Source organism: Homalodisca vitripennis, chromosome 4 (assembly GCF_021130785.1).
Source record: "Homalodisca vitripennis isolate AUS2020 chromosome 4, UT_GWSS_2.1, whole genome shotgun sequence".
NCBI lineage: Eukaryota > Metazoa > Arthropoda > Insecta > Hemiptera > Cicadellidae > Homalodisca > Homalodisca vitripennis.
The window spans coordinates 198,587,353-198,600,863 of record NC_060210.1 but is presented as its reverse complement, the minus strand read 5'-3'; the positions used below and the strand labels follow the sequence as shown (position 1 = coordinate 198,600,863).

The 13,511-nt window shown below is 31.8% G+C and overlaps 1 protein-coding gene across 1 annotated transcript; it reads left to right on the top strand.

Annotated features, from left to right (window-relative positions):
- The first annotated feature begins 7,395 nt into the window (after positions 1-7,395).
- On the top strand, positions 7,396-12,342 carry LOC124360871 (dolichyl pyrophosphate Man9GlcNAc2 alpha-1,3-glucosyltransferase). The gene has a single exon (XM_046814842.1). The coding sequence runs from the start codon at positions 7,577-7,579 to the stop codon at positions 9,098-9,100; it is 1,524 nt and encodes a 507-aa protein (XP_046670798.1). The 5' UTR covers positions 7,396-7,576; the 3' UTR covers positions 9,101-12,342.
- Positions 12,343-13,511: the final 1,169 nt, after the last annotated feature.

The following is a 13,511-nucleotide window of genomic DNA, read 5'->3' as shown; positions in this document are numbered from 1 at the left end:
TTATAGAGAAACTGATTTAGTTTTTTCTTACCTCAAATTAGTGGGTCACAAATTAAATTAATTAATGTTATGTTTCCTAGACTGATAATGTGCTTTAGACCTCTCCCTTTAAAATGTTAAGTATAATTAATTACAATGCCTAAAGAGATCCCCAATTAATAAAAATAAATTAATTGTAGATGCTACAGAATGTTGCCTGGAACAAGCTATGCTGGTGGTAGATTTCATGTCTAATACACATGTACCACCAAGATAAAAACTTTGTATAAGGCTATAGGAAATGAAGCAAATAGAGGATTTCCAGAAATATGGAAAGAATTAAGTCCCAGGAATGTAGCAGCTAGAGACGCTGAGAAATAATGTAAAGATATCAAGTTCTAAATGATTAATCTCAACCAAGGTAAACTCACCTCTTTACAAGAAATGCAAGGTTGTCAGTATCTAAGCTGAGTGAAATGATAAATAAAATAATCTTATCAAAGAAGTTTTCTAACCCAGAAGCAGTCATGTCAATGCAGATGAATTTTGAAACAGACACCACTACAAACAAGGATGGACTCCTGCCTCCTACAGTGTTCAGTTCTACTTGTAAAGACTACACTACTTCCATCATGATTAATGGGATTAGGGGATGTTAAAAATATATGACTATTAAAATAAGTAAATTCAAACACTAGAATTGAGCTCATAAATTTAAAGAACCTTGTTGCCAGTATACACTAAAAGATCCAACAGTCCTGAAAAATAACAGAATTAAATAATTTAAAGTATGTCAAGCAACACAGTGGCTCAAAGAAGTGATGAAATAAAATATACATGTAAACTCGACCTGAACCCCCATGAGCTCAAAATTAAGTAACCCTGATGCCAACATGTAGACCCAGTGACTCAAAGTATAAACAATATGAAAAAGCTCCAAAAACCCTGTTGGCTTCAGATTAAGGAAGAGCAAGCAGATAGTGATCTCTTAAATAAATTATGAAATATAAATGCAGTTAAAACAGCCTAGACTAATATAAGCTCAGATTCAATCGTATGATGTCACTGTACATTTAGCAGGCCAGCGTCTCAAATAAAAGATAAAAAGTAAATAAAAAATTAATGCAACTCATGGACCTCGAAAAGAAGGAGATAAATACATGGAAACTTGTAAACCCAGTGCTGAAAATTGAGCACTTGAACTTGTTTTGAATTCAAATACCTATGGTTCAAATTTTCCTCTATATCAGATAAATTACTTTTAATTGCTGGAAATAAATATTTAACTAACAAAATTAAAACGTTCACTTAAGCACACAACAAATCTTGTTTAATTTGCTTATTAATATTTTATTAAAAAACAAAGCTATGAAATAAAAAAAGGTTTAACAAAATAAAACTATTATAAAGAGGCTTTTTGAGTAAAGTGTTTATTCTGACATCACTTGTTCTTTTATAAGTAAAAACATTTTCTTTTGAACAACAAAGTCGACCTTGTGTAGAACAAATGGGTCCAGGAGATATGAGGCATCGTTGGAAGATGATACTGGGGCTTTCCAATGATCACTGAAAACACTAAAGTGAAAATGGCTTTCTGAAGTCACTTCTAGAGTAACTTCAAATTTAATTTGTCTCCAGTAAGAACATTGACCTTTTCGTAGCGAGTTGTTAGTAACCTAATATTGTTATATTTGAGTCAGCTTCATTTTCAGAAATTGCAATGCGGTACTTTAATAGTGTTACACAATACTGTGAATTGCATTGGCGGGGCCAAGTAAGGAAGGGGGTGATGTTTACAATCTAAATGTAAACAATAGTATTGCCTTGTGCGGGCGTCTCCGATCGGAGACGCAACCGATCACGTGACATTTCTGAGGGACGTGATGTCAGAAATATTTTGTTCCTGGAAATATATCAAGATAAGGTATGTTAAGAAAAAACCCTAGCTCGCCCCTGGTGGTATCAATATTTTTCCACAGTGAATGTGTTAATTTATCATTCAGACTGGTGCAAAAATCGCTTGATGGGGTTTTATGCGTTATGTTGTTGTTTTGCTGAATTTGTGTTTTTGCTTTTTTTACCGAAATAGATTTGTGGAGTTTTATATACTTCTTTATACTAAATTTATTTTTAGTGTTTTAAAATTTTTATTATCTATATTGTTCACTGTTTGTGTCCGTGTAACCACGGACACGAAGCTAATCGTCCCCTTTGTGCGTCCAATAATTTTATGGTACAAAAAACGCTAAAAACAAAACCATAAAATACTTCAGGACGGTTGACATACAACAAGTGGTAACTGTCTGCACTGTGTGACTAGCGAATTCATCAACGTGCAAACACTCATGACTGAGGACCAAAGAAGTCCTGACATCTAGTAGAAAACACCACAACTACTTGTGCGACACGCGGTTGTCGTATCAGCGCTTTTTGCGTAATATTACATCAGCAGCACACTTTTACGTAATCGCTATGCACGTAATATTACGTCAAAACCAAGAAGGGGTTAATTACAAGTTCTATATCTCTAGTTTTACATTCTATTCAAAATTACAGTATATAAATCTATATAATATGAGCTCCTTTGTAACCAATTTCTTCGTACTACAATTATATAATAAATTAAGTTTTGGATTATATGAGTACATTTTAAAACAGAACAAAAACGTCATTCGCTGTTGATCAGTTGTTACAACTTTTATGTGCTTCTTCTATATGGTTATGCAGATATTCTGAATTAGTCTGAGGTTTCCCTTAGCATATGTCTCTAATTTGTAACTTTAGTATATGGATTAATCTGCTCTCAAACATTAGGCAATTCGGTCTTTCAGTTTGGCTGATAGCCAGTATTACTCAGACATGCTTTTGAACAATGTGAAGCCAGTCATGAGAGAAACGTCAAGAATCGAAGAATAGGAGCATAATTCTCCGGCAAGACAAAGCATTCCATAATCTAACATACGAAAACATTTATCAAATGGATTGAGGGTACTATCTTTAATCTAAACATAGCACCTATGAATAAGCAAGATATAATTATAACTAATTTATTACTTAAGTATAACATAGCTTTCAATACTAAAAATATACTAAGATAATTTTGAATGTAACTTCCTTCCTTTTAATAGGTTAAACGTTTAGAGATTATACGTAATAGGCCTAAACTGTTGAACAAGTTTTCAGGAGATAAATTATTCATACGGCCTACGGGCGAGGTGCGAGAGATTATTTTTAGTTCGTTCTGAGGTTTGACGTTAGGGCTACCCTAAGTACATTCGATAGTTAGCGTAGCGTTTAAAAGTTTTTTTTTTTTTTTTCTTTCCTTTGGGATATTGGGGTGGATTCATAGATCCTCACACGTCAACCTGAGCTTATTGTGTGCCCCTTTGATGTTAGAGGGGTAAGCCTATCTTCGTGCCCTTAATTAGGCTAAGAAGCTTTTCCCCGATACTAGCATCTGGTTCGTCACTGCCTAAGCTGCATAAGCCTCTCACTCCATAGAAGGCAGTTTTCCCTGAACTAATTCATGTTGCCGCTTATAATAATCAGTCAAATTTTAGATGTGTTTGATTTTTTATTATTTTTTTAAGATTTTAACCACTGAGTTGTATCTAACCATTATTATTAAGTGTATCAGGTTTGCGCATTAGAATTATTCCTAGCGTTTAGGAATTGATAGTACATAAATAAAAAATAAAATAATTTAAAGAAAAAAAACCTCATGGTTTAGAACAGTGAGGCATCATGGCACAAAACTAAAATGTGCTCTTGTGTAAATAAAAATTGACAACAAACGCCACGACCCTGAGCCGAGCCGAGGCCTACTACGAGCTCCTCCCGTTTGTTTTCAATGGGGTGATCGTGACAGGCGGAGAGAAAAAGTGGGGAATGGAGGGGCCCCTCCTGCCAACTAGAGATAGCCCGCGTATTAGAATAGTGGAATAAGCAGTCCGCGCGTTCTCGCTCTGTACTCCTCTGAATTTAATAGAGCCTGGTGGTGTAATATGTATATGTATGTATATGTATAAATGTAATATATATATTACATTTTCAAAGCTGGATGCTGCAGGATGCAGCGCAATTAAATTTATTTCATTGAAACCGTGATTTTACAACGTAATTAATGGCAGGCAATTACTCTTGTCTACATACAAATAAACCAATACAACGGAGTATCGAAATACCAAAAAAGACGTAAGGAAGTCTAATGTAACAAAGTAACTTCGTTACATTCAGTGGCGTAGCTATAAAACATTCGAGGGTGGATTTAAACATCCAGGAGGATTAAAAAGAGCCCTACTTAGCATTAGTAGTTAAAGAATTTATCTACTATCAAACACAAAATCAACAATTATGTTGAGTTTTTTAATTGCATCTTTCGTATTAAAATGTAAACCAATAAAATTGTTTCGTAACATTATATTTGGTTCATTGCATTTTCCAACTGCCTTAATCAAATAAATATAATTTGTAGGTTACATTACTATTAGTTAGAAATTATTCGATAATTTCCATTGTACTATAGATCAGATCAGCATTATAATCGCGTACGCCAGACGACACAAAATGACACTTATCAGGCTTGGTCGAAGTTGCATGCACAATTTCAAGTCTAGCTTATTTCTCACGTGCTATGTTAGGTATTTTAAGTCAGGTAGTTGTCATTGATTTTGTCATATTTCTATAATTATGTTTTTGGTTAAGTAATTATTAATTTATTTACTACCAATTAAGGACTCCACATTATAATATGTTGATTTTGTCCTATTAATTTGAAATATATTCCAATATCACAAAAAGATAACTGGATATGGTTATAATTTATATTTATGGCATTTTATGTATACTGAATTAGCTTTAGGACTTTGAAAATTATATAATGTGTTTTTAATTCAAATTTAAGTGTTTTATTAAAGCTTAGTTTATAATGGGTAGATTTATCGTATTTGAATTTATTTGTTAATTTCATTTGCTTGAGTGTTGTTTTCTTTTGTTTTTCTAAGAAAGTTGGAGCCTCTACACAGGCAGTTCCTTGCCTTTTGAGGTCCTATTTTGTTTTCTTGAATTTTGTTTATTGATGTACCCTAGCTGTATTAAAATAAAAAAAAGACATGTTCATATTTCTTTAATAAAAAGTAACATTGCTTTATTTTTATTCTCATGTCAATTGTGTCTATAACTAAGGAGCAATGTTTGTGTTTGTGCTTAAGGTATAAATGATGTTTATATAATTTTACTATTGTACATATTTTCAAGAAAATAAATAATTTTTCTATTCTATTCTAGATTATGACATTTTATTCGTTGTGCACCATCTCACATTTTGTAAAGTATCTTTAAAGTTATAAAGAAAGTTCAATATTAATATAATTAATTCGATATAATTTCTATGTTTTGCAGATATGTTCGGATATAAAAAACGACTCATTAATTCGGATATAAAACGACTCATTAATTCGGATATAAAAACGACTCATTAATTTGGTAAGATAATAGAAATCAGAAACCGTTCCGAACTGAGGTCGCTATCAGCCGCAATGTACAGGGTTTGTCAGGAATGTTCGGGATTTATCGGTACTGCTCGGCCTCTGCCCCCACTCTTTCTCTCTGCCTGTCACGATCACCCCATTGAAAAACAAAAGGGAGGAGCTCGTGAGGCCTACTCTACCATTAGTGATGGGATAACCGAATGGATTTTATAACCGACTAACCAGTCAGTTATTTTTCTCGTTAATCGGTTATTTTAGTCGAATGAATAACCGATTACCTTTTAAATTCAATCCACATTTTAGTACACAATTTCAGAGTTTATTTACAGATAACAATTACACCTAAACAATTAGCCTAATGCTCTGCTTAACTTACTCTCAATATAACGCATTTCATTTTTGTATTTAAACAAAACACTATTATTCACGAAACACCTTAACCAGAATACCCTACACAATTATTTTATTTATGTCTTATAAAAAATCAAACATCAAAGTTTGATAAAAGAAGATCTTCTATTGGAGATAAGTAGGTGCGAACTGAACTGATTATTTATATTCTTTGATAGGTATGGAGAGTCAAAGGGATGGGGTGGGGGGTGGGGGAATGAACCATTCCTGTTGAGACAGGTAAGCGGCGCGGCGCGGCCAATTTACTCACGGCCGTACTTAGCTTTGGCGAGCCCTGGTAAAGAATATTCGGTCGGGCCCCGTCGTGTCCCCCCACCAGACACAGTCCCTTCATATAGACATGTGACTGGCTCCGGAAGAAATTGTACGAAAACCCGGTCTGAGTTCGGACCTGAATATACAATCAAAAAATTCCAAGCAAAACCCGCACTGGCAGAACCGTAATTGAAAAACGAAATTCTGTAATTGTATTATTACTTTTTTCTGTGCATACGTTTATAGTCATAACATTTTAAAATGTTATATTATCATATATCATCTATAACACTACAAGATAATTACCGTTCAAATTGCAAAATTATAATTTATTTTAATTACGAATCACCAAAGTTAACCGAAAGTTAATCGCTAAAGAACGATATTTCAGTAGCCTAATAAAAATAACTTATTATAATAAACGAGCAATTCAAGTATAGACTGTCTGCACAACCAGTTAACTTACAGAAAATTATTTCGGTAGAAAAACTAATCTAAAGACTAATTTAAAATAACCGATCAGAATCAACGATTAATTCAAATATAGACTAAGTCTTCACAACCAGTTAACTTATAGAAAAATTAGTCGGTAGAAAAAACTTATCTAAAGACTAATTTAAAATAACCGATCAGAATCAACGATTAATTCAAGTATAGACTAAGTCTTTACAACCAGTTAACTTAATAGAAAAATTAGTCGGTAGAAAAACTAATCTAAAGACTAATTTAAAAATAACCGATCAAAATCAACGATTAATTCAAATATAGACTAAGTCTTCACAACCAGTTAACTTATAGAAAAAATTAGTCGGTAGAAAAACTTATCTAAAGACTAATTTAAAATAACCGATCAGAATCAACGATTAATTCAAATATAGACTAAGTCTTCACAACCAGTTAACTTATAGAAAAAATTAGTCGGTAGAAAAAACTTATCTAAAGACTAATTTAAAATAACCGATCAGAATCAACGATTAATTCAAATATAGACTAAGTCTTCACAACCAGTTAACTTATAGAAAAATTAGTCGGTAGAAAAAACTTATCTAAAGACTAATTTAAAATAACCGATCAGAATCACCGACTAATTCAAGTACAGACTAAGTCTGCACAATCAGTTAACTTATAGAAAAAATTAGTCGGTAGAAAAATTAGTCTATAGACTAATTTAACTGGATGCAGCAAAAATAACCGACTAATCGGTTAAAATAAAATAACCGAACTAACCAGTTATTTTCATTCAGTTATTCCCACCACTACTACCAATCTGCTTGAATCTGAACTTCATAGTTGTTGGAGAATTAACCTTAAGTTTGAATGGTGTGTAACTTTAGTATTATTATTTTACCCTGGAATCAGAGAACATCTTTAAAATATTTATTATTTTCAATATTTTAATTACAGTTTTTGTCTAGGTTAGTTTTTATTTTAACCAAACTATTATGCTTCTCATATTATTAGGAGTGCTTATTAGGTTATGTGTAACTCTTCATTCCTATTCTGGACAAAATAAACCACCAATGTTTGGTGATTATGAAGCACAAAGACACTGGATGGAGATTACTCACAATTTGCCAATCGAAGAATGGTACTTTAACTCCACTAATAACGACCTTATGTACTGGGGACTGGACTACCCTCCACTGACAGCCTATCATAGTTGGTTATGTGGTAAAGTTGCAGCATCAATAAATGCAAGCTATGTCGAACTACATAAATCAAGAGGATATGAGTCAGAAAATCATAAGATCTTCATGAGGTTTACTGTACTAATCGCTGATATAATTACTTTCATTCCAGCTATTTTTGTATTTTATCGTCAGAAAAATAGTGTTAGTATACATAAAGCGAAGGAATATTCTGTAAGTACAAATGAAGCTACTAAACTCAGTTGTCTCTTAGCTCTTATATATCCAGGAATTATTTTAATAGATCATGGTCACTTTCAGTACAATTGTGTTTCTCTAGGGCTCTTTATTTTTGCTGTGTGTGCCATCGTGCAAGAAAGACATTTAATTGCATCAGTTTTATTTTGTTGTGCATTGTGTTATAAGCAAATGGAACTGTATCACGCTTTACCTATCTTTTTCTATCTCCTGGGACAATGCTGGTCTGTCTTTAAACAAAAAGGCATTCTGAAAGCAGTGTTAAAGTTAATTAGCATTGGTATTGTTGTTGTTGTGACTTTTGCACTTATATGTTTTCCATTTCTTAGAAATACGGAACAGTTGTTCCAGTTGATTGTACGATTATTCCCAATTTCACGAGGTGTGTACGAAGACAAAGTAGCCAATGTCTGGTGTGCAATTAATGTGATTTGTAAATTGAAATTAATGTTTTCCAATCAAACCATGGTCAAGATTTGCCTGATATGTACATGTTTAGCAGTGCTTCCTTCCTGTTATGATGTGCTAATGTATAATTCACTTGTAAAATTTAAGTATAGTCTTGTAAACTCTGCATTGTCTTTCTTCTTGTTTTCGTATCAAGTACATGAAAAATCTATTCTGCTAGCAGCCACCCCTGCCTTACTTGTTCTGCCATACGATCCACTAATTTCTATCTGGTTTTTATGCATTTCAGTATTTAGCATGGTTCCATTATTCATCAAGGACAAAATCTTATTGCCATATAGTGCTTTAAGTCTTTTATTTATTCTTACTTTTACATCTTCGTCTTTTAATAAGACAAATAAAATAAGTGAAAACAGCATAACAAGTAAAGGCAGTATGCTTAAATTTATGAAACAAAGCATTTATAAGTATTTATTTTATATGTCATTGGTAGGGTGTTTAGCCTTATCAATTTGTATTAATTTTCTAAGTCCTCCTAAAAAATATCCTGACTTATTTCCATTGATCATATCAGTTTATTCTTGTTTGCATTTTGTGGCGTTTTTAGTGTATTTTAATATTAGACAGTGGACGTGGAATAGACCAAATGAAATAAAATCTAAGTATGATTAATGCACTTTTGTAATTTAAATATGTCGACCTTGCTATTAAATGATCTCACTCCCATCATTTATAAATGATGATTATTGGTTTTGTATTTGTACTTATTTTAATTACAGTCTTTTAACCTTTAAAAGCAACAGCCGATAGTCGGCTCCAAATTAATTATGAGTACTGAGGTAGCTGCAGTATAATAAGCAACCACCACGACAATCAAGTCAATGAATCAAATTATTCATTAGAATGACCTAAACTATCAATTAAATAAAACATTCTAGGTACACTTATTTGCATACGTTATCACTACCTTTTTCTAAAATATTAAACCTACGTTTAACCCTTTAAGGAGTATGTACGTCATATGACATCTTCTTTTGATAGGCTCAAATGAGTAATAGATGAAATCGAAAAAATTACCAAAAGGAGTAAAAAACTAAAATCTTTAAAATCTCTTAAAAATGTTTATTTACATTTTAAAGCTTAATAAAAAAGGACTGCGTGTTCTATAGGTTAATATTTCAGTACTTTTTCCAAATCAGTAACAAACTAAATGGTTGGTCAACAAATATGTCACTATCACAAGATAAATATGGCCACAGTATGCAGTATACAAGGGATAGCTAGTATAATGTGGCGGCATATTCTGACAGAAAAGCGATGCACGCGCGACGCAACCTAGAGTCAGTAACTTCTACCAGGTTTCTACTGCGATCTGGTGGTAAAATCAGATTACAAGTGAATCTGAGCACAAACATGGAAGTTAAGTATATTGCTGATAGATGGAACCACTTTACAGACAAATATACTTAAAGGCAATCAGTAATAGCAATGCATTTACGATAATACAAAAATACAGAGGCTAAATGTCATATGACGTCCTTATTCATTATGTAGAGTTTACACGCACTCCTTAAAGGGTTAAGAAAATATTTGGTTGAAATCGGACGACTTTTATAAAAGTGAGGTTATAGAATCCCTCCTACGGAGGAGTCAGGTGTAAAATGTACATCATATATTTTCTATTAGCCTTAAGAACACCTACAAAATTTAAAAAACAAATTGGACCATGGGAAATGGGCTAACCTCCTAATAAATCAAAGGAAGTAAAATCATTTGTGAGGTATTTGAGTAATGGCCGAAGTATGAAACAGCTGAACCATACTAAAATAATTTAAAATACTTATTCGATTATTTAGTGTATTATAGGAGTTAAGAAATAAAAATTAACAATGATTCAATTGTCATGGTGACCATATATTATACTGCAGCCTATAAGGTCTATTTCTAAAAGTCGAATATATTTTTTTTCTAATATATGTATTTATCTGTCACTAAACGTTGACACTGTCATACTTAGTCTCATTTTATTTTTAGTAAATCAAATATATATATTACCTTCAGTCAGCTTTCATATAAACATAATTTAAAGATTTATATCCTATATTTTGTTTGCTTCTGTAGCGTTGGCTCTAGATAACCCCAATTGCTACTTGAAAAGCCTATATACTAGCATGAAGCAGAACATTTTAAAATATTATTATTGGCTCACAGTTACACAGATATTGTACAATCATTCATGCAAAGTGAAATCACAAAATCGCTTTGTATCGCACTATATTATAGTGAAAGGGCCCACCTTCGCTTACGCAGAGTCTGGTGCAAACTTAAACTACAGGCCCCTAAATTTGACATCTATCTTCAATGCTCCTCTCAATATAATACATTACAACACATAAATGCAGTAAGAAACGTAGATTATAAAAGAAAAATGTTATTAACATAAATAATAGGCTAGTTAACTATTCGATAAAATTAGAAAATAAAATAGGCTATTATATTAATACATTATAAAACTTATTATTGGTGACTTTTTCAGTTTAGTATCCCTTTCAGCCTTAATAATTAATGTGATTTTCAATGGTAAATAAAATATAAATTCATTACCACCGGTTACGTTTTTTGTCTGGTTACTGTCTTTTAACACTGTCAAATTTCAAGCTAAGCAGACACAAAATTTCTATTTCTAAATTGTATGTTATATTTCAAATTTACAAATTACTAAACACGGTATACAAACTTTCTTGAGAATTTCTTTGGTTGATTTTAAATTACTTTATATAAGATTTTGTATCAAAATTGCTTACAAAGCCGCAGATAACTGCTAGTATCTGCCTAAAAATCCAACAAATATTTTTGTAGGCATCAAATGAAGCACAAGCAAAACTTTTCAATTATAATTTTTAGACTGTTGAACACAATGTCATATATTTATTTATTAGTAATTAGTGTTTTTTTCTAAGCCCAAATGTTTAAATGAATTTCATGTACATGTCTAGTATCATGCAACAGAGCAATCTTTAAATTTAAATAGACTTTTTCAAGAATGTTTCCTCGTAGATTATAACAATGTACACTCATTTATACAAAACTGATTTTCTGGTTTTTTAGCATATCTCAAAAAATCAATTAACATTTTTGCAGTACTACTTGGGCAAATCACGATACCACCAACTTTAAAAAAAATGTGCAATAAAATCAAGGATTTCTTAATACTAGAATGTGCCTGTTTTTCTGGAGGAAAATAGGATAGGATTTTTAAAACCTTTGCAATGTAATTTCACAGCCATGTTGCACTGTAGCTCAATAGCAAAATGTGTATTGGGTCTAGGGTATGTGAAGTGTTTTTACTGGAATTTCTCGAGTTTGTTAAATAGGACCTACAACAGTAGAATTTTGATGTAGCATTAGTGTGAATATCTAGTTCATGTTATCCAAGAGTCCTCAAATATAACTGATGAACTGTTTATGGGATATCCCAGTACTACATTTCTGGTTATGTTACTTTCATTTCTACTTCCAATAAAGACATGAATAACATTAATAAGTTTAGTTAAGTTTCTCAGTTCTTTTTTATTTTTACTCTGTAATGTTGTATATTTTTGCCAGAGTGTGATTCATACCTGTATAGTAGATTAGACAATTAATTGTTCTTTGATCAAATGTGTGGATAGGCAATTGTGCTAAATTAAATTTGTATTGTGAAGCAATTAATGTAGAAGATAATTGTGCACCTACATCATATTAAAGTTTTTTATTTTATTTTTTACAAGATGAAAATGGATCATTTTGATTGTACATACATTTTATGTTCCTGTGTAAAAACTAAATTTTGTTGTTAGAAAGACTGCTTTTCTTTATTGTAATTCTTACAAATTTGTAATTTTGTAAATAAATTCATTGTTGATGTTGACAGATTCTCATGTGTTTCATTAACCCAATTAGCTGAGAATTTCAATTTTTACTTCGGGGGTTCTGTGACTGGCCCAGAGTCTATCTCAGTCGAGGAGGAGGATACAACCACAAATAATCCAAATCTGGTGGCTGAAAAGGTTTTGTTTTCAACCATTATTACAGTTTGTGCATTTTAATTTCCGAGAATTGTCTCGGATACCCACTTCTATCATGGTTCTGCAGGTTTGCAACTATGAACACTTTGTATATGTACTACTACATAAAGACTACTGTTAAATACTATACACAAAAGAGCAATCCAGTACCCTAGTTGTAATAGACCTGTGTTGTGGTTTAACATAGGTTTGTAACCCTTCCTCCTAGTGTTTTTTGGTTATGTGTATTAATTTGTTCTACTTATTACAAATAATTGGGTAAAAAATTATAAACTTAATCTTCTGGGAAAATTTGTGATTTAACATTTAAGCTAGCTGCGATATTAGTTTTATGCAGTTTGCTATCAGACATAGATTGTTTTCAGTACAGTTATGTTGTAGTAAAAGTATTCATACAAAAATTATGGTGTGTCACTTAAACAATATATATATGTATATATATATATATATATATATATATATATATATATATATATATATAATATATAATATATATATACACACACACACACACACACACACACATACAGGGTGTCAATCTTCGGTGGGATGATGTCCTGTAAACATAATTTGAGAAAATGTATTGTTTTAACCACTAGCTGTCATTTTGTAATTTTTATACAAAGAAATATCTCAAACTAGTAAAGATACAGATACCAAACTAGGACATGGCAAAGGGAATAAAAATTAACACAAGGTAAACTATTTTTACAATACTATATATGTATATTATGACTTTTAGGAATTTCTTGTTTTTTTGTTGATTTCTGGCTTAATAAAATGGAGGTTTTTAATTAAAATGCTTTTAATAAAATATTGCTTGAAGAAAACAAATGTCCAATGTATTTAAAAATGTCATTGTACTTTCTGAAGTTGAGTCAAAAACACGGGAGTTTAAGACCAAAGAGGGTAAATCTAGAATATAATTTCAGCCGCACTTCTGATGAACATATTATGCTGACCTCTGATACACGACACACACAAAGTGGATTTTTGTATTTGCCTTGGTCTAGGAC